The 24,505-nt window shown below is 43.8% G+C and overlaps 1 protein-coding gene across 1 annotated transcript in view; it reads left to right on the top strand.

Annotated features, from left to right (window-relative positions):
* The window catches only part of LOC122797804 (SCO-spondin-like), a 4,708,783-nt gene that overhangs the window by 2,448,754 nt on the left and 2,235,524 nt on the right, over window positions 1-24,505 (top strand). Inside the window, exon 58 of the mRNA XM_044066325.1 lies at window positions 14,494-14,623. Within this exon, the coding sequence (XP_043922260.1) occupies window positions 14,494-14,623 (130 nt within the window). The remainder of the gene's footprint in view (window positions 1-14,493; window positions 14,624-24,505) is intronic.

The following is a 24,505-nucleotide window of genomic DNA, read 5'->3' as shown; positions in this document are numbered from 1 at the left end:
ACCAAGCTTTGCCCCACCAGCTCTACACTACCACCTGTCCTCTCCCCTTTACTTCTTCCATTCTCTCCTCCCCCTTTGCTCCTTCGTTCTCCCTCCAACTGCTAGTGTCAGGATCTGTGGGCCTGTCAGTCCTACTTCCTACCCTTAGCTCTTTCTTTCCTTATCTTCTGTCTTTCACCACACCATGTCATATCTATGCTTACATGATAATTGTTGTATTCAATCAAATGGAGCTGTATGTATCTACAGTACATATGCTGATTTTTAATATTAAACTATCCCTTGCATTGTTTACACATGTATCTGAATTAAGAATTGAAGTTTCTGTATTTGTACATGCAGATTATCTGCTACTTTCTTTGTGTCTTATGTACTAACTGAACATTGTATCTGTGGAGCTTTTCTCCCCCGGTCTCTGCTGAATATGGGCCAGCCGTGGCCCAGTTGGACTCTCCCAGTCAACAAATGGAAATAAATAAAAATAAATAAATAAATAATTTCTGTCTCGGTACTCTCTTTACCCTTTTTACTTCTTTCCCCTCCCTCTTAGTTTTTGCTGGGTGTTAGGAGTTAGTGTCTTCTTGTCTCCTGTACCATTTTCTATTCTACTTTGGTAGTCTTCCATACCATTTTTGGCATATTTTCTTTACCTGTTTAGGTATTTCTATCATACCATAGCTGGTATTTCTATTTTCTTGCTTTATCTGGGAGTTTTTTCTTGTGTGGCTTACTCTGCCATTGTTTTTTCTCTGCCATGTCACAGAAACTGACAGGATTTAAGAAATGCACTTCGTGTGGGCATAAAATCCCCAATTTGCATGCCCACAAGAAGTGTGTTTATTGCCTAGGACCTGATCACCTCAATACAGCCTGTTCAATATGCTCGGCCTTTAACCATAGACATTAGCTGACAGGTGCAATAAACTTATTCTTTTGTCTTTTGTCTACTTCTTCTGGGGCTCAACCCCCCCCCCCACCAAAATGGCAGTCCGTTTCTTCAGAAAATAAAAAGAAGTCTCCACCGAAGTCTCCAAGGTCTTCATCAGAGCTGTTGAACAAGATCTGAAAATTTTCAGACCAGACCACTTTGGATCCTAAACCTGGGAGCCTTTCCTTGGATCCTAAATGCTGTTCGGATCCTACAATATTGGCTCTGATAGTAATCTCTCAACTCTCTTCTACCTCCTGATTGGATCCCAAGGCCTCAGATCCAAGAACTAGCTCTGCCGGCACTAGACATACTCCAGAATATACCATTAAGCCGGTATCGCCTTCCCTACCAGGCCATATTTTGCAGACTCGAAAGAAACAGATCAAACCCTCATCCACAATGTCTTCCAGATCTTCTAGGAGTTTTTCAGAGGTGGATGGGGGTAGAATGATGTAGAACTTTTTCAGCGCTGAGATCCAGATGGGGGTCCTGCCAGCTCTGTCCCCTCCTGGACCATGAATGCACCTACCAAGTCCCTTTTCTCTCCTTCTCTGATCCGACCAGTGTTTCAGAGTCCCAAGATATGAGACCCTTGAGAGGTTCAACGTTGGAGCTGAGGAAATGTTGTCTCAACTCCAGTGGTTTCCTTAACCAGTTCTGCTCTGATACCCTTAGATCAGAGCAGATCTCAGATCCAAGATGTTGGTGCTGAGTCCAAGGGGTTGTGTTTGGCTCTAGTTTTATCAGATACATCCCTTTCTCTCAGAGGCTCGTCCCTGGACAACTCGGATACAGTTCTCCCCTCGAGGCTTGGATCCGAGGGTGGGCCCGACCTACTTTCTTCGGAGGCGTCAGCTCCGAGGAGGGGGAGGTAGGGGTTTCTCCTAGTCCTTTGGCTTTCAAGGTGGTAAAGTGCTTTCTCTCTTCACAGAGAACCATCTTCTCTTGTCTTGGATCCTACCCCTCTTCCCTCTTTGTTTCCGAGCTCTGAGCCCATCAGACCTATCCCACAAGGACAGCCAGTTCCAGGAAGTCTCCAGACAGTTCCTTTAGAGTAATTTCCCTCCTCTTCTGATACCTCTCTCAAACATCAAATGGTGGAAGTTTCTTTGAAGAGGATATGTAAGAGGAGACACACAGATTTCCCCATTTAATCTCTCACAGAAGACACTGACTTTGATAAGGGAGAGGGATCCTCCAGATCACCACCTGATGACATCTCCTTTGGAGATATCCTTGAGATTCTCAAACAGAAAGGTGGTTGGTCTTCCCGATCTCCTTCTCCTGAAGAACCAGTGTTTCAGGAGGCTTACTGTTCTGGACCATTCACATCTTGGGTGACCTCCCCTGTGGATGAACTGAATGACTTGGTTTCCCACTGAGCTTGGAAGGAACTGGACACTGTCAAGCATATCCCCAAGTGCCTGGACAAATGTCTGGCCCTTTCTGCTGATAGACCCCACTAGAGCAAGGGAGTCTGGGTTGATGCTGTGATGGTGGCAGCAGCCACCAAGAAGGATCTAGCTGAACAGAGCTGTTCTGTCCATCGTCGATTAGAGAGTCCAGAGTGATGAATAGATTTGGAAAGTGAGTGTTCATCTCAACTACTTTTGCACTGAGATCTCTAAACTACTTGGCACATTTTGCTCGGCTACAGAGAGATTTGACTATAGAGTTTCCAAATACTGTATCAGAGTCCATGTCTGTTGAAGATTTCAAAAAGACTTCCTCTCAACTGGCTACTCTGCTGTTCATTTAAAATGCATTGATGAGGCTAATCTCCCATGCAATGGAAGGTACCTTGCAAACAGCCAGTTCATGTATAGCCATAAGGAGACATGCCTGGATGTTGCTATGTAATTCTGCGGAGTCCTTCAAGACATTCTTTGTCAATGCCTGTTTGATGGCACTTCCTTGTTCGGGCCATCAGTTAAGGACAGGCTTACCCACAACAAACAAGAGAGAAAGACTCTGTCTGCCATAGGAATCTAGTTTTCTACCCCTCAATGGATCTTCTCTAGAAATCAATGATGTGGTAAGAAGATGTGGTTTCGTAAATCTCAGGGACCTTTCCAGGATTCTCACAAAGATAGTTATTCTAGATGCAGAGAAGGAACTTTTAACAATAGACTTCCCCCTAGGGGTAGAGGGTGTCCACAGAACCAGGGTTTTAGAGATTAATTTTCTGAAAGGCCCAATCAGTGCTCCTGAAGTGCTGCCTGTCTATCCAACTCTAGAGGCAGTCGGGGTCATTTCTATTTGCACCTAGACACCTGAATAGATATCACAAAAGATTCATGGATGCTAAGAATCATATCCAGAGGTTACTACATACCATTTTCCCTTCCCCCTCCTCCTCAAAAGAAGAAGCTTCCTGATGCTTCACCCAGTCAGAGAAAGGATGCAGCACAAGAAATATAAAAGCTGCTACAGAAAAGAGTCATCCAAGAGGTCCCATCTGATCAGATAGGATTCAGAACTTGCCCACAATTCTTTTTAATGCCAAAGGAAACAAGGAATTTAAGACCCATTTTGGATCTAATCAGGTTGAACCATTATGTAAAGAAGGTGAAGTTCCATATGGCCATGGTTCAGTCCATCTTGCCTTTTCTGCACAAGTACGATTGGATGTGCTCTGTACATCTCCAAGATGTGTACTATCACATAAAAATAGACATTTGATCCAGGAGAAATCTATGCCTTTGGCTGGAAGCCAGTCATTACTAATTCATAGCACTGCCCTTTGGACTCACTATAGCTCCCAGGGTGTTAACCAAATGCATGGCAGTCGTGGCAGCTCACTTGAGACTCAAGGGATTCCAAGTATCTCTATATCTTAATGATTGGCTCCTCATTGCTCCATCCAGGCATCAACTTTTACAAGTCAGAGACTACTTGCTGCAGGTTTTCAACACCTTAGGCATCTCAATAAACCATTTCAAGTCAAACCTAGTGCCGGTACAGATCCTGGAATTCATAGGGACTCTTTTGAATGCTACAACTCAGGTGCCTTCCTTACCTGTCCACCGCATTACATCCTTAAGACATCAGGTTCTGTCTATACTTTCTCACCCTTCTCCTCCAGCAAGATTAGTGCTACAAGCTGACGTCAGCTGCCATACTACTAGTACCCTTAGCATGCTTCTTTATGCAAATTCTTCAATGGACTTTGGTGGTACAGTAGTCCATTACTTACCAGCCCTTATCATTTCCTATAAGACTCACTCCAGTCTGCAAACATTGGTAAGTTCTGTCCGACAATCTTTTTCTGGGTAAATCATTCGGTCTTCAATCCTCAGTTGCCACAGTGACCACAGATGCTTCCCAATTGAGGTGTGGGGAGTATTTCTTGGGCAAGATGGTCTAGGGCATGTGGTCCCCTCTAGAGACCAATTTGCATATGAATGTCCTAGAGATTAGTGCAGTCCTTCGAGCACTGGAAGCATTTCAAGATATTCTCCCTCTGGGGACTATTGCAATTCAAACAGACAGTAGTCTGGCACATCGACAAGCAAGGAGGAACTGATCTTACCCCCTGTGCTGAGAGGCCATGAGGGTTTGGAAATGTCTGATCACTTCAGACTGCTTTCTCATTGTGGCACACATCCTGGGGAAAACAAATGCCTTAGCAGACAGGCTCAGGTGATCCATGGTAATGCCTCATGAGTGGTCTCTCAGTCAGTCGGTGGCAAATATGATCGTCAGCCACTAGGCTAGCCTTGCTGTGACCTGTTTGCATCTCCCATCAACAAGTGCAGCAAGTACTTCGCTCTGATACCTCCTCAGGGGGAGTCACCGAGAGACACCCTGGTTCACAATTGGCCCCCAGGTCTCCTTTATGCCTATACTCCTGCTTCACTGATTCCAAAGTTCTTACAGAAAACAAACAAGCTGAAGAGCTCAGTCACCCTCATCGCCCCCTTCTGGCATTGTCAGGTATGGTTCCCCTTCCTACAGTCTCACTTGCGATATCCTCCATGGATTCTGGAACACACTTAGGATATCCTGTCTCATCCATCAAGAATTCAGCATTCTAATCTCCATGTCTTCAAGGTAACCGCATGGTTTCTTCACTTCCAGTAATAGACAGTCCAGGCTTTCTTCTCCAGTTTGCGATATTATCTTGGTCTCCCAGAAAGTTTCTAAAAAGAAAATCTACAAAAGCAAATGGAAAAGATTTTCTGTTTCATCTTCTAACCAGAATATCAACTCTTTTTCAGCACCAACTTTAGCTGTTCCTCTTTTTCTAACGACCCTTTTTAAAGAAGGAGCTAGTTTCCGTACAATTAAGCTGCAGTTGGCAACAATTTGAAATGTCCACTCTGGAAACAAATCTTTTTTCTCTGGTTTCATCCAGGTTGTGTAAGACCTTCATGAAAGGCATTTTTCTCCTCAGATCCCTGATAAAGGACCCCTCTCCTCGTTGGGACCTTAATGTGGTCCTTCAAGGTTTAACTCCGAAACCCTTTGAAACATCAGACAAATGTGATCTGAAATATCTTTCATGGAAATTGGTCTTCTTTGTAGCTATTACTTCAGCAAAAAAGGAATTTTTGAGCTGCAGACCCAATCAGCTAAGCCTCCTTACATTGTTTTCCATAAAGACAGGGTGTCTCTACAGACCAACCCTTCCTTTCTGCCTGAAGTGGCGTCTGAAAATAACATCAACAAGTCCATGCAATCACCAGTCTTCTTTCCAAATTTTATGAATAAATGGAGCATACATGCTTCATCACCTTGATGTGCACAGACAACTATTTTTATCTTCACAGAACAAAACAGTTCAGGAAGTCAGATCAGCTTTTTGTATCCTTTTTCCCAAATTGCTTGGGATAGGCATATCTAAAGTTACTCTAACCAAATGGATTACTGCTTGCATTTCATTTGTTTATTCTCAAGAAGGACTAAATTTACCACAGCTTCCTCAAGCTCATTCCGCTAGGTCCATAGCTCATCTGCCCTTTCGTCAAGGGCTTCCACTGATGGCATTTGTGCTGCAGCTACCTGGTTAAAGACTCATACTTTTGTTATGCATTATAAGTTGGACATCATTTTCAGAAGCAGAGATTCTTTTGGTTTGAGAGTACTCCGGCATGTCCTTCCATGAGGGCCCCCCAAGGGCTACATGGGGGGGGGGCTCTGTCCCATTGGTGAGGAAGAATGAAAAGGAGAACATCAGATGTGAAGTTGTTAAATCTCGCCGTTTATTCTCACTGATGGGTTCGGAGCCGATCCTCGGCTCCGACACGGCCTATAGCAAAGCTCAAGGTTTGCCAGTAGCTCGAGACCAAGCCCCTTATCCCATGATGCACTGCTGGAATTACCTCCGATCTATTTTGCCATGGCACAGATCTCGGTGTTCCAGATAGATCGGATTAATCAATAGATTCTTCTATTTGCAAGTTTAAAACCTTTTTTCTTCACTTCTTATATATATATATATATATATATATATATATATATATATATATATATATATATAGTTTTAGACTTAGACTTAGTTTTATATTAGTGCCCTGTGTTGGCTTTTGTTTTTCTATAGGGTTGGGCCTAAGAGTTGGCCTTGTATTTAACCTTAGGTGTACTTTGGTAGATAATTCTAAGTGTGTTGTTTAATTCTTTAAAATTGTTTAATCTGATATAGAAATGTCTGAGAAACAGAGGCCTCATCCAACATCTGGCTTCAAGAAATGTCTTGATTGTGGACAAAAAATGTCTGTCACTGACGGGCATGTTCAATGTGTTTATTGTCTGGGGGCTAAACACCTCCAAGACTCTTGCAGTATATGTCACTCTTTCTCCTCCAGGGTACTTTTGGAGAGAAGGATAAAATTAGTAGACAGGGGTTTACTTCAGCACCCTTTCTCCGAAGTGCTGGGTGACCAGGATGGTGCTAGTAGATCCTCAAAATGTTCCATATCCTCAGGTGACTCGAAAGCATCCAAAAAGACTAAAAAATTGGAGGGTGTAGGGTCATCGGTTCCACTGTCCTCGGAGCTGAGTGTCCCTTCTGTTCGGAGCCAGCTCACAGTTTTGGAGCCAGTCTCTGAGATTCCCTCATCTCCTCTGCTCCAATCAGCAACTTCTGTGCACTCCTTGAAGTCTTCTCTCGGCCTCTCAGATATGGATATGGACCGGCTAGTGCAGAAGCTTCTACGGGCACCAGGCCTTGCTAAATTGTTGTTGGCTCCGACACCTTCATCGGAGCTGAATTTCATTAATCCGGACTTGACTACTCCTGCGAGCCGTACTGGACTTTCAGAGCCGAAGGAGCCCAACCTGATAGTTGTTGAACCTGTGGAGCCGAGACCTGCACCGGTGTTATCAGTTCCATCTACTCGGACGTTTTCTGCGCCGACCGGGGAATCTAGGAGCCGACACTCTCCTGTTGGGTCCGGGGAGGATAGTCGTACCGATTTGTCGGTGCCGACTCTTCCTCTCGGGGCTTCGGCTCGGATGAGCTCAGCTCCTACCTCGGGCTCGGAGCCCATGGCCTCGGTGCGGGTGGATCGGACGGTCCCTTCGGAGCCGTCTACCCATTCTTGTCTGAGCCATGGTGTGTTCGATGCTATGAGGAGAGTCCTGTCTCCAAAGACATCATCAGCATCAGGTCTGGCTTCCTCCTCCTCTCAAGCACCTGTGTCCGCTCCTGCTTCTACCGGTCCACCCAAATGTAGAGACCCTGAGCCTCAAGTAGCCCCACAAGGCACCCCTTCCTCTTCTGAGACCTCCCCAGATCCCCCCACTGAAGAGGTACCCAGGAAGAGACTGTGCATGAGGAGGCACTTGGACTCCCCACAGGAGTCTTTGACATCTGACACTGACTTGGATGAGTCAGAAGGGTCCCCTCGATCCCCCTCTGAGGATATCTCCTTTGCGGAGATATTAGAGATCCTTAATCAGAGGGGCGGTTGACAGTCCAAAAGCCCTACTGAAGTCAAGTCAGTGCTCTTGAAGGCTTTTGGGTTTCAACCTTCCACTTCTTGGGTGTCTCTGCCTTACGATGAGCTCATGGAGCTGATCTCTCGTAAGGCGTGGGAGTCTCTCCGCAGGCCATGGAACCTGTCCCTCAGAAGCCAAATAAGTTCATCTCTGCCCCAGTGGGCAAAGACTTTTTGACTAAGGGAGTGCCTGTTGATGCCATGGTTGTGGCTGCAGCCACCAAAAAGGAAACATCTGAGATGTCCTCATCTATCCATCCTCCTAACAGAGATTCTAGGATCATGGATAAATATGGGAAGCGCATGTTTAGTTCAGCGACTTTTTCCCTTCGATCACTGAACTATTTAACCCATTTTACAAGACTACAAAGAGATCTGAAAGTGCTAGGAGATACTCTCCAGGGTACGGTAGCTGCAGGGGTTGCCGACAAAGTTAACACACAGCTCGCTACCCTAAATTCGGTTGTGAACTCGTCCATGCACCTCATATCTTATGCAGCTGATGGTTCGAGTAGAGCCGCTAGTTCAGGCATTGCTCTGCGTAGACAAGCCTGAATGCGTCTCTGTTCCTTTGCAGAGCTTTTCAAGTCTTCCTTTATCAACACCCCATTTGATGGCTCATCCCTGTTTGGGCCCAAAGTGAAGGAAACTCTAACCAGGTGTGAGCAGGAAGGCAAGACTCTATCTGCCATTTGAGTCCGTTTTTCTACCCCTACTCGGCCCTATCCCAGGTGTCCTAAGGGCAGAAAAATGTGGTTCCGAAAAGCACAGGGAGCCTTTCAGGACACACATGGAGAAACCCCCTCGAGAGGCAGAGGAGGGGTTTATAATGGAAGATGCTGCCCGCGTGGCAGGGGGGGTCCACAACAGCAGGGTGACAGAGGCCATTTCTCTGGTCAGCCCTTTCAGCTCTCCTGAAAGGAGACCCGGCTGTCCGGCTCTGGAGACAGTTGGGGGTCGCTTATCTTTGTACCCAGAAGCCTGGCTAAACATAACGTCCGATACCTGCGTACAAAGCATCATTTCCAGAGGGTATTTCATACCATTCTCTTCCCCTCCCACTCCTGTAAACAGAATCCTGGATGTTCCACCCAGTCTCAGGGAACAAGCAACCATAGAGGTCCGCAGGTTGCTAGAAAAAAAGAGTTATCCAGCCAGTCCCAGTAAACCAAGTTGGATTTGGAACTTACTCAAGATTCTTTTAGGTTCCAAAGAAAACAGAGGACTGGACCCATCGTGGACCTCAGCAGACTCAACCAATATGTAAAAAAAGAGAAGTTCTGAATGGTCACGCTTCAGGCCATTCTTCCCTTTCTAGGGAAAGGTGATTGGATGTGCTCCATCGATCTCAAGGAAGTGTACTACCACATAAAGATGGACAGATGCTCCAGAGATCACCTGTGTTTCTGGCTGGGAGCCAATCACTACCAGTTTTGAGCCCTGCCCTTTGGTCTCACTACAGCCCTCAGAGTGTTCACCAAATGCATGGCAGTGGTCACGGCTCACTTGAGACATCTAGGATTCCAGGTGTTTCCATATCTAGACGATTGGCTCCTCACCACTACCACCAGGCATCAATTGATTCAGGCAACACAATCTACTCTGATACTCTGCCACCACTTAGGTATTAGAGTCAACTTCGAAAGTCTGCCTTGTTGCCATCGCAGCATACCGTTTTTATAGGAGCAGAGTTAGATACCTCAACCACCCCTCTACGTCTTCCAAATCGAAAAGGTCTCACTTCTTCACGAACATGTCAACTCATTTGTGTCAAAGAACAAAGCTACAGCTGCAGAGGTCTTGAAGGTACTAGGTTTGATGGCAGCAGCAATTCTAGCCATTCCACTCGCAAGGATGCATATGCAAATTCTTCAATGGCTCCTATTCGCTCAATGGTCTTACCAGAAGTTACCAATGAACCATATGATTCTCATCACAAATTCTTGCAAGAGAGACCTTCAGTGGTGGTTGACGTCTCTTCATGTCACAATAGGAAGACCCTTTGTGCTCCCCCCCCCCCAGTAGCCACTGTGACCATGGACGCTTCCCTGATAGGGTGGGGGAGGGCATTTTCAGGAAATGACTGCCTAAGGCACATGGACGGATCAAGAATCACATCTGCATATCAATGATCTGGAGTGGAGAGCAGTACTTCTGGCATTGCAGTACTTCCAGGACTCTCTTCCTCTAGGGACAATTTCAATCAGACAGACAACATGTCAGTGGTCTGGTACTTGAACAAACAGGGTGGAACCAAGTCTTACCCCCTTTGTCGAGAAGCCCTCAGGGTATGGCAATGGGCTGTGTCATCCCAGCATTTTCTGTTAGCAATGCACATCCCGGGGAAATCCAACGTGATAGCAGACAAGCTGAGCAGGACGATCCTGTTGCCTCACGAGTGGTCTCTCAATGAACACATGGCGGACTTGATTTTCTACAAATGGGGCCAGCTTTGCTGCGACCTCTTTGCCAGTCACATCAATACCAAATACAGAAGCTACTTTGCCCTGATACCACCTCCGGGACATCCCCCGAGAGATGCACTCGTACACGATTGGCCTCCGGGTCTCATATATGCATTCCCACCTATTCCATTGATATCCAGGTTTTTACAGAAAGCAAAATCGCTGGGAAGGACTGTTATCCTCATAGCCCCCATTGACCTCGACAGATTTGGTTCCCTTTCCTTCACCATCATCTGCTGGAGGATCCATGGATCCTGGACCCAGTTCCAGACCTCCTGACACACCTATCAGGGGATCTCCATCCTTCATTGCAGTCTCTAAAGCTGACTGCTTGGCTGATCCACTTCCCCAAATAGCCAGGCTTCATTCACTCTCAGATGACACAAGACAAATTCTATTGTCTTCTCATACGCCATCCACCAGAAAACTGTAATCGCAGTAAGTGGAAAAGGTTCTCAGTTTGGGCCAGTATACAAAAAAATGACCCTTTCCAAGCTCCTATGTCATCCATTTTAGACTTTTTGACAATAATTTTTAAGGAAGGAGCAGCAGCTGCCACAGTTCGGGTTCAGTTAGCCGCCATATCAAATTTCCACCTTAGATTCGATGGGTTAAATGTTATGGCCCACAAGTTATCTAAGGTTTTTCTTAAAGGTGTTTTTCACATGAGACCTTCTGTCAAAATCCCTTATTCTCCCTGGAATTTGAATTTTATGCTGACTCAGATAATTCTTCCCCCTTCGAACCAGCATCATCTTGTGATCTCAAATTTTTGTCCTGGAAAACTATTTTTTCTAGTGGCCATTACTTCTGCCCGCAGAATGTCAGAACTTCAAGCATTATCTATCAGACCTCCTTACATGATTTTCCATGCTGATAGAGTATCTCTCAGAACAAACCCTTCCTTTTTGCCTAAAGTCTGTTCCGAGTCAAATATCAATCAGGTCATTGAGTTGCCAGTCTTTTTTCCCAACCATTCCAACAAATTGGAATACATGCTACACAAACTTGACATACATAGACAGCTCAGATTTTATCTTGATAGAACTAAGGATATTAGAAAATCAGATCAACTCTTTGTATCCTTTTCGGAGGCCAGAAAAGGTAGACCAGTGGCTAAGACAACCCTTTCAAAATGGTTATCTGACTGTATCTCATTTGTTCATGCAAATGCTAACATACCTTTGCCACACAAAGCAAAGGCTCATTCAACCAGAGCCGTTTCTACGTCTTCTGCTTTTCAAGCTAAATTGCTCCTTGACAACATTTGTGCTGCAGCCACTTGGTGTAAGCCTCATACCTTTATCACTCATTACAAAGTAGATACGGCTTCCAGGGACAGGTCTTCTTTTGGTTCTACGGTCCTGAAAAATGTACACCTGTGAGCCACCCAGGATTGCGGGTGCTAGGGACGCAACCCATCAGTGAGAATAAACTGCAAGATTTAACAACTTCACATAAAGAAGTTATGTACTCACCATAACATTCCATGTGAGTTGTTTATCTCGCCTTTATTCTCACATCCTTCCCCCCATTCCCCTCCTGGCTGACAGTTGACCTAGAGGCTAGTATCATCCTGGTTGTTCAATGCTTCTTCCTTCTTGGGGAGTGCTCCCCTTACAGGGGTATATATACACGCAGCAAACAAGATCTGAGGTAATTCCAGCAGTGCATCACGGGATAAGGGGCTTGGTCTCGAGCTACTGGCAAACCTTGAGCTTTGCTATAGGCCGTGTCGGAGCCGAGGATTGGCTCCGAACCCATCAGTGAGAATAAAGGCGAGATAAACAACTCACATGGAATGTTATGGTGAGTACATAACTTCTTTATTTGTAAGTTATGTACTCACCACAGCTTGGCATCTGTGTTGTCCATTTTCATTCTTCCTCACCTTCCCTCCCATCCATCCCCCCATCCTTGTCACTCCTGGAAATACCCATTAGACTGTATTGGAACTATTCAGTTCCAGGTTTGAGCCCTGACTTTCTTCTAAATCTATCTCTTTTATTAAGTGGGAGATTAGGTAGAAACCTTGATCTGAGGTAATGATTATGGTGTTATGGGTAGAGGGAGGAGCTCGAGAGCTGGATCTGAAGCCTAGTATATGCAGCCGAGTTGGATCCAAGGATCGGATCCAAACCCATTGATGAGGAAGAATGAAAATGGACAACACAGATGCCAAGTTATGGTGAATACATAACTTACAAGTTAAGCCTTAGGTTCCATTGCAGCATCTGTAGTATTAGTTCCATTAGCACGTTACTGTATGCACATTCTTCAGTGAAGTCTAATTGTTCAGAGATCTATTCTTTGACACTAACTGCATGCTTTTTCCAGTTCCATCAATAGCTAGACAGCCCAGGGTTTCTTCACCAGTATGCTATATATTTTTATCCTCACAAAAAGCCTCCACTAAGAGGATTTACAAAAGCAAATGTAGATTTTCAATTTGGGCTCTGGAAAATTACATCGATCCCTTCACTGCCCCTTTTTCTGCAGTACTGGACTTTTTAGTGTCTCTTTTTAAGGAAGGGGTCTTTTTTCCTCTGTCCAAGTACAGTTGTCGGCCATATCAAATTTTCATTCAGAAAACAATGCTTCTTGTTTGGCTGCTTCCAAATTGTGTAAGGATTTCCTGTAGGGCACCTTCCTGCTTAGACCTCCTGTGAAAGATCTGTCACTTCCCTGGGATTTAACAGTAGTACTGCAAGGCTTAACTCAACATCCCTTTGAACTTTCAGCAAAAACTGACTTAACGTTCCTGTTTTGAAAAGCAGCCTTTTTAGTTGCTGTTAGTTCAGCTAAAAGGATTTCCAAACTCTAGGCTCTTTCATTGAAAGCTTATTACACTGTGTTTCATAAAGACAGAGTTGCCTTATGAACCAGTCTGTCTTTCCTGCCAAAAGTGGCTTCTGAGTCAAATATAAATCAAACCATTCGCTTACCATTTTTTTTTCCCAAATTTTTCGAATGAAGAAGAATACATGCTCCATCCTTTAGATGTGCATAGACAACTACATTTTTAATTCCACATAACAAAGATTTCAGAAAAATGAACCAATTGTTTGTCTCTTTCACCTAGTCGACTTGGTTCTCTAGTTTTTAAAGTTACATTGGCCAAATTGATAATTAATTGCATTTCCTGGATATATTCTCAGCAAGGCCTTTCCCTACCAAAACCACCTAATACTCATTCAATCAGATCCATGGCCACATCATCTGCCTTCTGATCTAGAACATCCATTAATGGTATTTGTGCAGCAGCCACATGATCTAATGATCATACCTTTATTGCTCATTACAAATTGGACATAATTTCTAGAAGCAGAACTGCCTTTGGTTCAGCAGTTCTCCGTAATATCCTTCTATGAAGGCCACTCAAGATTTACATAGCTGGGGACTCTGTCCCATACATTGAAGAATGAAAAGGACAATATCAGATATTAAAGTTATGTACTCGCCATAACTAGGCATCTGTGTTGTCCATTTTCATTTTTCCTCAACCCCCTTCCCTCCTTCCCCCTTCCTATCAATTTCTGGAGTGAACTGATGGGATTTTGGAAACTGTATTTCCAGATTTGACCCACGGAAAATTCCTCCTTTTCGTATTATATAATAAGAACTTTAAGGCAGTAAACTCAATCTGAGGTACTGGGGAAGGACTAGGGCATTATGGATAGAGGGAGGAGCTCGAGAGTTGAATTCGAAGTCTATGAAATGAGGTTAAGTTGGATCCAAGGTCGGGTCTCTAACCTATACATTGAAGAAAAATGAAAATGGACAACACAGATGCCTCGTTATGGTGAGTAAATAACTTTCATTTTTAGGTACAGGATGGGAGTTTATATCATTAAAGTACTGCATGTTATGAATATCTGCACACCCCTTATAAATTACTGTGTCTCTTTAAGGAGAGTACTTTTGTTTTACTGACATACATTGATATACCTTCTTTCTTTTGTTTACCTTCTTTCTTTTGTTTACTATTGTTTTGTTTCAGGTATAGGGCAAGGCTGTCCCACATTAGAGTGCAGCATATCACATATAAATATATATATCCTGTAAAATGTACTGCAAATATGTATGCAGCTGTCAGAAGACTAGCTTCATTTTCGCTTTTCTGACAATAATAATCTAGTTCTGCATATAATTCTAGGGTGCCGATGTCCAGAAGGATTATATCTTCAGGGAGACCAGTGTGTGAATGTGAGTGATTGCCTGTGTCACTTACAGAACGAGACAGTGCCACCCGGTGAAGTCTTGATGAGAGATAACTGCAGCCGCTGGTAAGGCATCTTTAAGTATTGTATGTCTACTTTTCTTTTATTATGAGGGTCAGATAATTCTGCCTAACTGTAAATTAAATTCGTAAATTACATCAGTTCCTTTAAAATCAAGCTTGTTTGTAACCAGCAGTGAATAAACAACAAAGAATGTAAACCTTGCTTACAAGTGGCAGTAGTAAGGAATTATTTATTGGAGTTATTTTACTCATTTTGTTAACCAGGTAAGCCCTGGACACAAGTGTCCCTCATCAGGGATTACCTGAGAGCATTTTCTGGTTAAGTGAATTCCACATAATCACACAGTAGACAAGAGGTAGAAATAATCAATATAATAATAGATAAAATAGTTATACACAATGGAGAAACAATGTAGTGTTCTGTCCTCACTGGAGTTATAAAATGGAAGAGGAGAAGACAGAGTCCTTTGTAGTGCATATGATGTTGTGTTACATATTTTCACCATAAACTCAGGACCGTACTTAGGAGTCTGTGTGACCTTTTTACTGTTTGTCTACCTGAAGAAAAATTCTTTGCAGTCTACTTTGGGTATAAAAATACCTATGTAAACATTTCTAAGCAAAGATCCTAAATCTTCTAGACTTTATTGTATATTTGGGAGACATATATCTATACCCCCTATTCTTTCTTTTAAAAATAAGAAGTCATTAAAGAGGCAACTGTGTTATAAGAAATATACACCAGCAGGAAGTGTGAAGCCTTTATCAGCTTTTAGCATGAGATGTTGTTCGAGATGTAATGTTAGTCAGGTATGTGATGAAGAACTCAGGTTTCTAAATATTTTCAGATCTTGTGTCACCCAGCAGTGCACACCTGTTTCTTGTGTGCAGTATGTGCAATGTGGTCTGGAGCATACTAGATGTTTGCCTCTGGCATTATCTTACTTCCCAACTACTACAAAAATATACTTTATTCAGCTGCTTTTACTGTATTTGTGCTTATTCTTACTTTATTTAGCTTTTTGCTGCACTTTCTTAAAATGTTCAGTTGTATTTAATCTGCTGCATTTATTACTGCTTGTTACAGCCTGATTACATTATAACTGTTAATCTAAGACTAATGAAGAACTCAGGTTTCTAAACACTTTTGGACTTTTGCCACCTAGTAGTGCACACCCGCTTCTGATGAGTGGTATGTGCAGTGTGGCCTGGAGTTTTTTTTTAAGATCAAACATCTTTATTAAATTATCTGGTATGATATAGACAATCATACATTTATATATACATTCATGCATACATTTATACAGCTTTCCCCATGGTCACTCTGTTCTATGTAAATACTATGTAAATAGTAGATTAGAGAACTTTTATCTTGTTTGGTGCAACTAATTAGTTTATATGTATAGTCGTAGTTTATTTCTTTATTGTGTCATTTGGTCACTTTATACTATGCAGTAACTTTGATAACCAAATTCTAAAGTTATTGAAGCCTTTATGAACTGCTTTTTAGGTGCAGTTTATGAGTCTCTTTGTACATTGGCAAGTTCTACTTCTGTGTTATTTGACACTTTTTACTGTGAACAACACTGTACTATGTTTGTAATTTCTCCCTGTTACAGTGGAGCTTTTCTCCCTGGGCCTCCACTGAAAATGGGCTAGCATGGCCCAGTGGACTTTCCCAGTAAACAAAAGTCAATAAATAAATAAAAATAAATATATAAATGAAAACAAACTATTTTGACATAATTTTAGTTGCAAACATTATTCATTCCTTATAATGTAGTCATTGTCAGTCAAACGTTATATAGCTCATTCAAATCCTGCCTTCTTTTAAACCTCTTTCCTCATTTGTATGTATTCTTCATACAATTCTCACTTTGTTTCCTGTGTAATTTGCTCCTATCCTTTTTTAAAGATCCCAAGTCCAGTTACTTTATCTGTGCTACTCTATTCACTACTTCTAGTACAGTAGGTTTAAACTTTGATTTCTATTTTCTAGTAATTGCTTTTTTGGTAGCCAGCATAATAAAACTCAGCAAGGCCTTGCTAGGTCTAGGCAGTTCCGATTCTATATCCTAGCAAAGCTAGACTTCTAACTGTGTGATACCTTAAACCTCTTGCATCAGAGGCCTCATGGGATATATGCAAATCACCCTTTAAGGATATCAGGTGTTCAGCTAAATGGCAATTCTGAATATCCATGATTTTTTCTTTTACTTTCATTTTTAAGTCTATTTATGGTCAATTTCAGGCCATTAAAGCCAAAACCTTCTAGCTGTGGACATTCAGGATTGCCATTTAGATGAAACACCTGATATTGTTAAAGGGTGATTTGCATATATCCCATGAGGCCTCTGATGCAAGAGGTTTAAGGTATCACACAGTTAGAAGTCTAGCTTTGCTAGATTTTTCTTTGTGTTTTTTAACCAGTTGGTTGTCTGTGTGACCTTTTTACTGTTTGGTTTTGATTCTGTATCACAGGTAAAAAAAAAAAATTCTTAGTTACATTAATTTGCTCACCCAGTATCTCTGACAGAGTAGTCTGTAGGGGATCTTTAAATCTTTAGTTTGCCAACTCATTACACCTCCAGAAAATATGTTCCTGATTAACTCTTTCTTCCCCATTACACCTCCTACATTTGCTGTCTACCTGAAGAAAAATTCTTTGCAGTCTACGTTGGGTATAAAAATACCTATGTAAACATTTCTAAGCAAAAATCTGAAATCTTCTAGACTTTATTGTATATTTGGGAGACATATATCTATACCCCCTATTCTTTCTTTTAAAAATAAGAAGTCATTAAAGAGGCAACTGTGTTATGAGAAATATACACCAGCAGGAAGTGTGAAGCCTTTATCAGCTTTTAGCATGAGATGTTGTTCAAGATGTCATTTTTGCTTACATATTTGATCAATTAGTGACTTTTGTTCACCCAACCACACATCATGAGTATTGTTTTAAAGTGAATGCTGACTGCCGCAGTAGAAATCTCATTTATTTGGCCAAATGCAGGGTATGCACTTGCTTCTACATAGGCAAGACAAATAGATCCCTTATGGAGAGAATGAGGGAGCACTTGTATTGTGTACATAATTTTGATGAGCGTAATGCCTTGGCCAAGCACTATATGGAATATGGTAGTGACCATATTTTTCGTTTTAGGGTTGTTGAAACTTTGACTCAAGATAAGCATGGGGGTGACTTTAGGAACTACACGGAAAGCCGTGAACTTTCTTGGATCATTACTATGCAGGCGGATAACTTTCCAGGCATCAGTGGCAGAACTTCCATTAAACCTATCCTAAAAGCTAGGGGGCTCTTTCAATGACATCATTTGTTTTAATGTATGTCTCAGTGCTTGTTTTCTATTGGATGTTTTGAATGGTTAATTGATGATGCTCTTTATTTAACTGTTGAGTTGTTTTGTTACATTTGGTCTGATGAAGCACAGTGAATGTGTGAAAGCGTTTACCTCTTCAATAAAACTGCTATGAATTTTATTGGTATTAGCCATGTTTGGGTGCTATTTTCTTTTCTACATTGTGTTGTCCACCAGCGCCTTTTGTTCCCTGAGGACTGTCTGTTTTCTACATTTTAGTTCTTAGAATACTTTCTGCTACTTTATGAATATAATATTCTGTATGGTTATTGTTATTCTCCTTAAGGATCTACATCCAAAATCTCAGGCTCTCCTTGCTTCTTGAGCTTTCCTCCTGTTTTATCATCATCCCTTTCCACTTTGAATTATAAGTTTCTGCTTATGCTGTGTATAGGAGCCTTAACTGTGTAGCTCTGAAATATCCCTTCAAATTGGGTGATCCCAAACCGCCGTCTTCTATTGGAAGAGTCAGCTTATCCCACTTGACTGTAGCCACCTTCCCCTCTCAGGTAAAATCCTACATCTCTTTATTAATTTCTATCTACAACTTCTTCTCTGGTTGATAAAAATATACTTGACCTGTGTATAAAATTGAAGGGACTAAAAACATTTTAACTACTTTTATCTTGTTGTCCATATCCACATAACAGAGCTTTCAGTGTTTCCATTTTTGTGTTATCTTTTGTTTAGTCTCTTCGCACATATCCGTAGCTGCCACACCAGAATCCTTTTTAATCCATACTCCTAAGTACTTAATTTTATCATGTCCTTATAAATATGGCTGTTGCTGGACCAATTTGTGTATGGGTACATAATTTACAGCTATTGCCTTTGTTTGAGCTTCATTAATTGTGTATTCAGAAAAGATTTGAAATTGCATGAAAATGTTCCACAGCACTGAAATGTCCTTTTCCGGTTTTATCAGGTATAAAATAAAATCATCTGCAAATAAAGCCAACGTTTTCTTGACTACGATATCAGTTATATCCTTGAGTTCCTGAGTCCCTTATTTTCTTTGCCTGTGTTTCTAAATATAATGAAAATAATAAAGGGGAAAGAGGACAACCCTGCCTGGTTCCTCTGCTCAAACAGAAATTATTAGAGAGAAACCCATCTAACTTTAATTTTTGCTTCTGATCCCTCATATATCTTCCTAATTAACCCTAAAATTTTATCAGAGAATACAAATACTTCTATTGCCTTGCTCATAAACTCCCAGCTTACTCTGTAAAATGCTTTTTCTGCATCAAGACCTACCAACAACAGTGGCATGTTCTTGCATTCTGCTTCCTTCTGGATCATCAGTGTTCTGCTAATGTTGTCATATTCTTACCTCCCCACCACAAAACCACACTGATCCAGATCTATCAATTTTGGCATAACCTTTGCCATTCTTTTAGCCATTATAAATATAAACACTTTATAATAATGGATGCTAAGTTGTCTCTCTCGCCTTCTTTCTTGCTGGTTGGGTTCGGAGCCGACTCGGCCATTTTCTAAAGCTCGAGAGCTACTTACTGGCTCGAGGCCTCCCTATTTCCCACAATGCCTGGCGCTAGACCCCCAGATCTCGTTTGCCACTTCAGCTATGAGGTTGCGCTTCACTGGCTCAGGTCGTATTAATCTTTTGTATTTTTAGTAGTTAAACTTTTAGTGTATATTTTTCAAATTTTTTGTTAAATCAGAGTAGTACTGTAGACTAGTCTTAGTTTCCCTGTATTTTCTGACCCTTAGGAAACTCATTTTTACTTAGAGAGTTTCTCCCCCCCCCATCTCCCTAAGTAGGCCGTTTAAGTTAGAGGCTATCCCCTTCCCTTTTATATTGTTTTCAGTAGAAAGTAGTGTTTAGCCTTTGTAGTCTAAGATCATAGTCTCTTAGTTTTGTTAGTATAGTTACCTTAAATTTTTGTGTGAAGGTGTGGGACTAGTGTGTGTGTGTGTGTGAGTGTGTGTGTTTTTTTGCACTAGTCTAAAATTCATCCATCGGTATTCCTTTTATCTATAACATGTCAAAGGATACCAAGGTATCAGGGTTCAAGAAGTGTGACTCGTGCTGTCAGAAAATGTCTCTGACAGACGGTCACACGTCTTGTGTTTATTGTTTGGGTTCCCTACACCTGCAGGACTCTTGCTCAGTATGTCATGCATTTAGTCCGAGAGTCCTGCAGGAGCGTAGGAACAAGTTAATTCTCAGGGGGTTACTAAAACCCGAGGGGTCTCCGGCAAAGTCTCAGCCAGCGAAAACCCCTAAGCCCACTAAGCCGGTGGCTCCCAGTATGGAGCCCTCACCAGGTGGAGAGTCTGCTTCAATTTCAGTTCCGGCCAGAACTGAAGTATCAAAATCTCTCTCTGCTCCTACCTTGGTGTCGGAGCTGTCAGGGAGCCGTAAGCGATCCAGGTCACCATCCCTGGAGTCGATTCGCTCGGCTCCGGGATCACCTTTGCTACAGTCTGAATGGAGCCATAGGTCCCACTCTTCTCAGTCCTCGAGGCTGTCCGATCATGACTTGGAGAGAGTGGTTAGTAGACTCCTCAAATCGCAGGCCCTGGCTAAAATGTTAACTAGCCCTCCTCATCAGGCTGTGGCTGCTCCTTTTTCTGAAGTAGTTCCTCCTCTGACTCCTCCTGTCAGTTCAGAGCCGGAGCTTGTTGGGGCTTGGATCCTGGAAACGTCGGCGCCGATGCTTCCCCTTTTGGCTCCTTCGTCGGCTCCGATTTCTTCAATGGTTCCGTCCTTGGAGGGATCTGGGCGCCGAGACTCCCTCGTCGGCTCCGAGGGGGCGAGTGGCATCGGACCCTTGTCTGACCTCGTTCTCCCTCTCGGAGCCTCGGCGCAGGTAAGCTCGGCTCCTACATCGGCCTCGGAGCCGTCCCTTTTGGTGCCGGAGAGGATTCCCATCTCCTCGGAGCGGGGGCCCTCTTCTCTGCCGGACAGGGGTGCCTTTGAGGTCATGAGGAGTGTGCTGACTTCTGAGTCTGCACCTCGATCAGCCCCTTCAGCTCCTCCCTCCAGGGTGCCTGCTTCGGTCTCTGCCCCTCCTCCAGACCCCAAGCAAGGGGATCAAACTCTCCAGGTCACCCCACTGGGTGTATCTTCCTCTTCCAAGGCCTCCCCTGAGATTTCAGAGGAGCCCCCTCGAAAGAGGAAATGTAAGAGGAAACATGTTGACTCCCTAGAGTTGGTCACGTCAGATACTGACTTGGAGGATTCGGAAGGGTCCCCAAGATCCCCCTCTGAAGATGTCTCTTTCTCAGACATCCTTGAGATCCTTAAGCAGAGGGGGAACTGGTCTGCCCTTAACCCTTCTGAGGACGAGTCGGTATACTTGGATGCATTTGGCTCTCACCCCTCCACCTCCTGGGTGTCTCCGCCTTTCAATCCATTAATGGAAGTGGTGGCTCGGAAGGCGTGGTCAGCTCCGGACACACTGGAACCAACCCCTCACAGGCCCACTAAGTTTATTACGGCCCCACAAGATAAACAGTTTCTGACAAAGGGTGTCCCCGGTGATGCCATGGTGGTAGCAGCTGCCACGAAAAAGGAGTTGGCTGACACTTCTGTACCTGTCCATCCCCCTGATAAAGAGTCTAGGATGATGGATAGATATGGGAAGCAGATGTTTTTCTCAGCGACCTTCTCCATGCGGTCGCTGAATTATTTGTGCCACTTCACCCGTCTTCAGAGGGAACTCCTCAAGGAGCTAGGAGATACCCTGCAAGATCCATCAGCTGCAGGGGCTCAAGACAAGATAAACTCCCAGCTGGCGACTCTTAATTCTATTGTTAACTCCTCCATGCGGCTCATTTTGTATGCGGCTGATGGGGCAAGTAGAGCCGCAGGCACAGGCGTGGCTTTGAGAAGACATGCCTGGATGCGGTTATGTAACTTTGCTGATCCCTTCAAGGCGCCTTTCACCAACACCCCTTTTGATGGTTCGGCTCTGTTTGGACCTCAGGTGAAAGATACACTTACCAGGTGTGAGCAGGAAGGCAAGACTCTCTCTGCCGTTGGAGTCCGTTTTTCCACTCCCTCTAGACCATACCCTAATGGTCAGAAGAGTGGGAAGATGTGGTTCTGGAAACCCCAGGGAGCCATGCCCAACACATGTGGCGAGTTTCCCTCCAGAGGCAGAGGAGGGAACAACAATAGACACCGCCTGCGGGGCAGAGGGGGTCCACAGAATCAGGGCAACAGAGAATCTTTCTCTGACAAGCCCTTCCAGCACCCCTGAGGGGCTGCCTGGCTGTCCGCCTTCGGATGCAGTCGGGGGAAGGTTGTCTCTGTACCCAGAAGCCTGGCGTCTCATCACTCGCGACAGATGGGTACAGTCTATCATATCCGGAGGTTACAAAATCCCATTTGTCCACACTCCCTTAAAATCAAACAACTCCATCCCAGATGTTCCACCCAGTCTAAGGGAACAGGCAGCAGAAGAAATTTCAAGACTGCTAAAAAAACGGGCCATCCAACAAGTCCCAGCAGACCAGCAAGGATCCGGAATTTACTCAAAGTTCTTTTTGGTACCAAAAAAGACAGGGGACTGAAGACCCATTTTGCATCTCAGCAGACTAAACAAGTCTGTTCAAAGAACGAAGTTCCGGATGGTCACGCTTCAGTCCATTCTACCCTTTTTGGGTCAGGACAATTGGATGTCCTCCATAGATCTTCAGGATGTGTACTACCACATCAAAATGGACAGGCGTTCCAGAAGGTTTCTCCGCTTCCGGCTGGGAGACAGTCATTACCAGTTCAGAGCCCTGCCCTTTGGTCTCACCACAGCCCCCAGGGTGTTCACCAAATGCATGGCAGTGGTTACTGCTCATCTGAGACGGCAAGGATTCCAGGTGTTTCCATATCTAGATGACTGGCTCCTTACTGCTACCACCAGATATCAATTGCTGAGAGCCAGGGATTATACCATCCAAACATGCTCCAACCTAGGTATCTCAATAAATTTCGAAAAGTCTGCATTGTCGCCTTGTCAGTCTTTAACCTTTATAGGCGCAAGATTAAATACGAAAGATCTGTCCGCAAGGCTTCCAGTAGACAGAGTGGCAGACATTCGCCGACATATACAGGTATTATTAGGATGCAGAAAGATTCAGGCCAGATTCGTCCCACAAACCTTAGGTCTCATGGCAGCAGCGATCATATTAGTTCCCCTGGCTCGTTTTCACATGAGGATTCTCCAGTGGATGCTTTTCACCCAATGGTCCTTTCAACAACTTCCTTTGTCTCACAAGATAATAATCACACAGTCATGCAAAGACCACTTGGCTTGGTGGATGGTCTCTCCATCAGTACCCCAGGGCATACCATTTGTCCTTCCTCCTCCAGTTGCCACGGTGACCACGGATGCCTCCCTGATCGGGTGGGGGGGGCATTTTCAGGGCAGGACTGTCCAGGGTACCTGGCAACCCCACGAGTACCACTTGCACATAAACGTCTTGGAGATGAGGGCTGTGCTTTTAGTGTTGCAAGCTCTTCAGAACTCTCTACCCACTGGGACTATTGCAATTCAGACAGACAATATGTCTGTAGTGTGGTACATCAACAAGCAGGGCGGAACCAAGTCATAGCCCTTATGTCGAGAAGCACTCAGACTATGGCAGTGGGTGATTTCCTCTCAATGATTTCTGACAGCAATGCACATCCCTGGGAAGTCCAACGTCCTAGCAGACAGGCTAAGCAGAGCTATTCTCATGCCTCACGAGTGGTCTCTCAACCGGATAGTAGCGGACAGAATCTTCCGCAAATGGGGTCAGCCTTGCTGCGACCTTTTCGCAACTCCTCTCAACAGAAGTGCGACAGTTTTTTCACTCTCTTCCCGGACACTCCCCCAGAGATGCTCTAGTTCACGATTGGTCCCAGGGACTTCTGTATGCATTCCCACCCTTTCCACTAATTCCCAAACTAATTCAGAAAGCTAACATGCTGGGTTGCAGGATGATCCTCATTGCCCCCTACTGGCCCCGACAAATCTGGTTCCCATTCCTGCATCGTCACCTTCTAGAGCAGCCTTGGAATCTGGACCCATTTCCGGACCTCCTGATCCATCAGTCGGGCGGGCTGCATCAGTCTCTTCAGTCTCTCAACCTCACTGCTTGGTTGCTCCACTTCCAACCTTAGCCAGGCTTCCCAGTATTTCCAATGCAGTGCATGAGATTATCCTGTCTTCGCACAAACCTACAACCAGGAAGACTTATGCTAGTAAGTGGAAACGTTTCTCTTTCTGGGCAGAGGCTAGAAATATAGATCCCTTCACGGCCCCTGTCCATAACATTCTGGACTTCTTAGCAGAACTTTTTCAAGCGGGCTCCTCATCAGCCGCAATTAGAGTTTAATTAGCGGCAATCTCTAATTCCCATACGGGCCTGTCAGAAACCAGCACAAATGGGTCAATGACCCTAAACCAAAACTGTTTGAAAATAAAAAATCCACCAACACTGAATAGCCGATGACGGTTTAATGCTCCAAAATACACAAACAATCACAGTTGCACCGAACAACTAAACGCTTTCGCCGTGGTTAACAAACCTTGGCA

This window comes from Protopterus annectens, chromosome 3.part1, assembly GCF_019279795.1.
Source record: "Protopterus annectens isolate FY-2018-M chromosome 3.part1, PAN1.0, whole genome shotgun sequence".
Classification (NCBI taxonomy): Eukaryota; Metazoa; Chordata; order Ceratodontiformes; family Protopteridae; genus Protopterus; species Protopterus annectens.
This window is presented reverse-complemented; position numbering and strand designations above follow the sequence as displayed.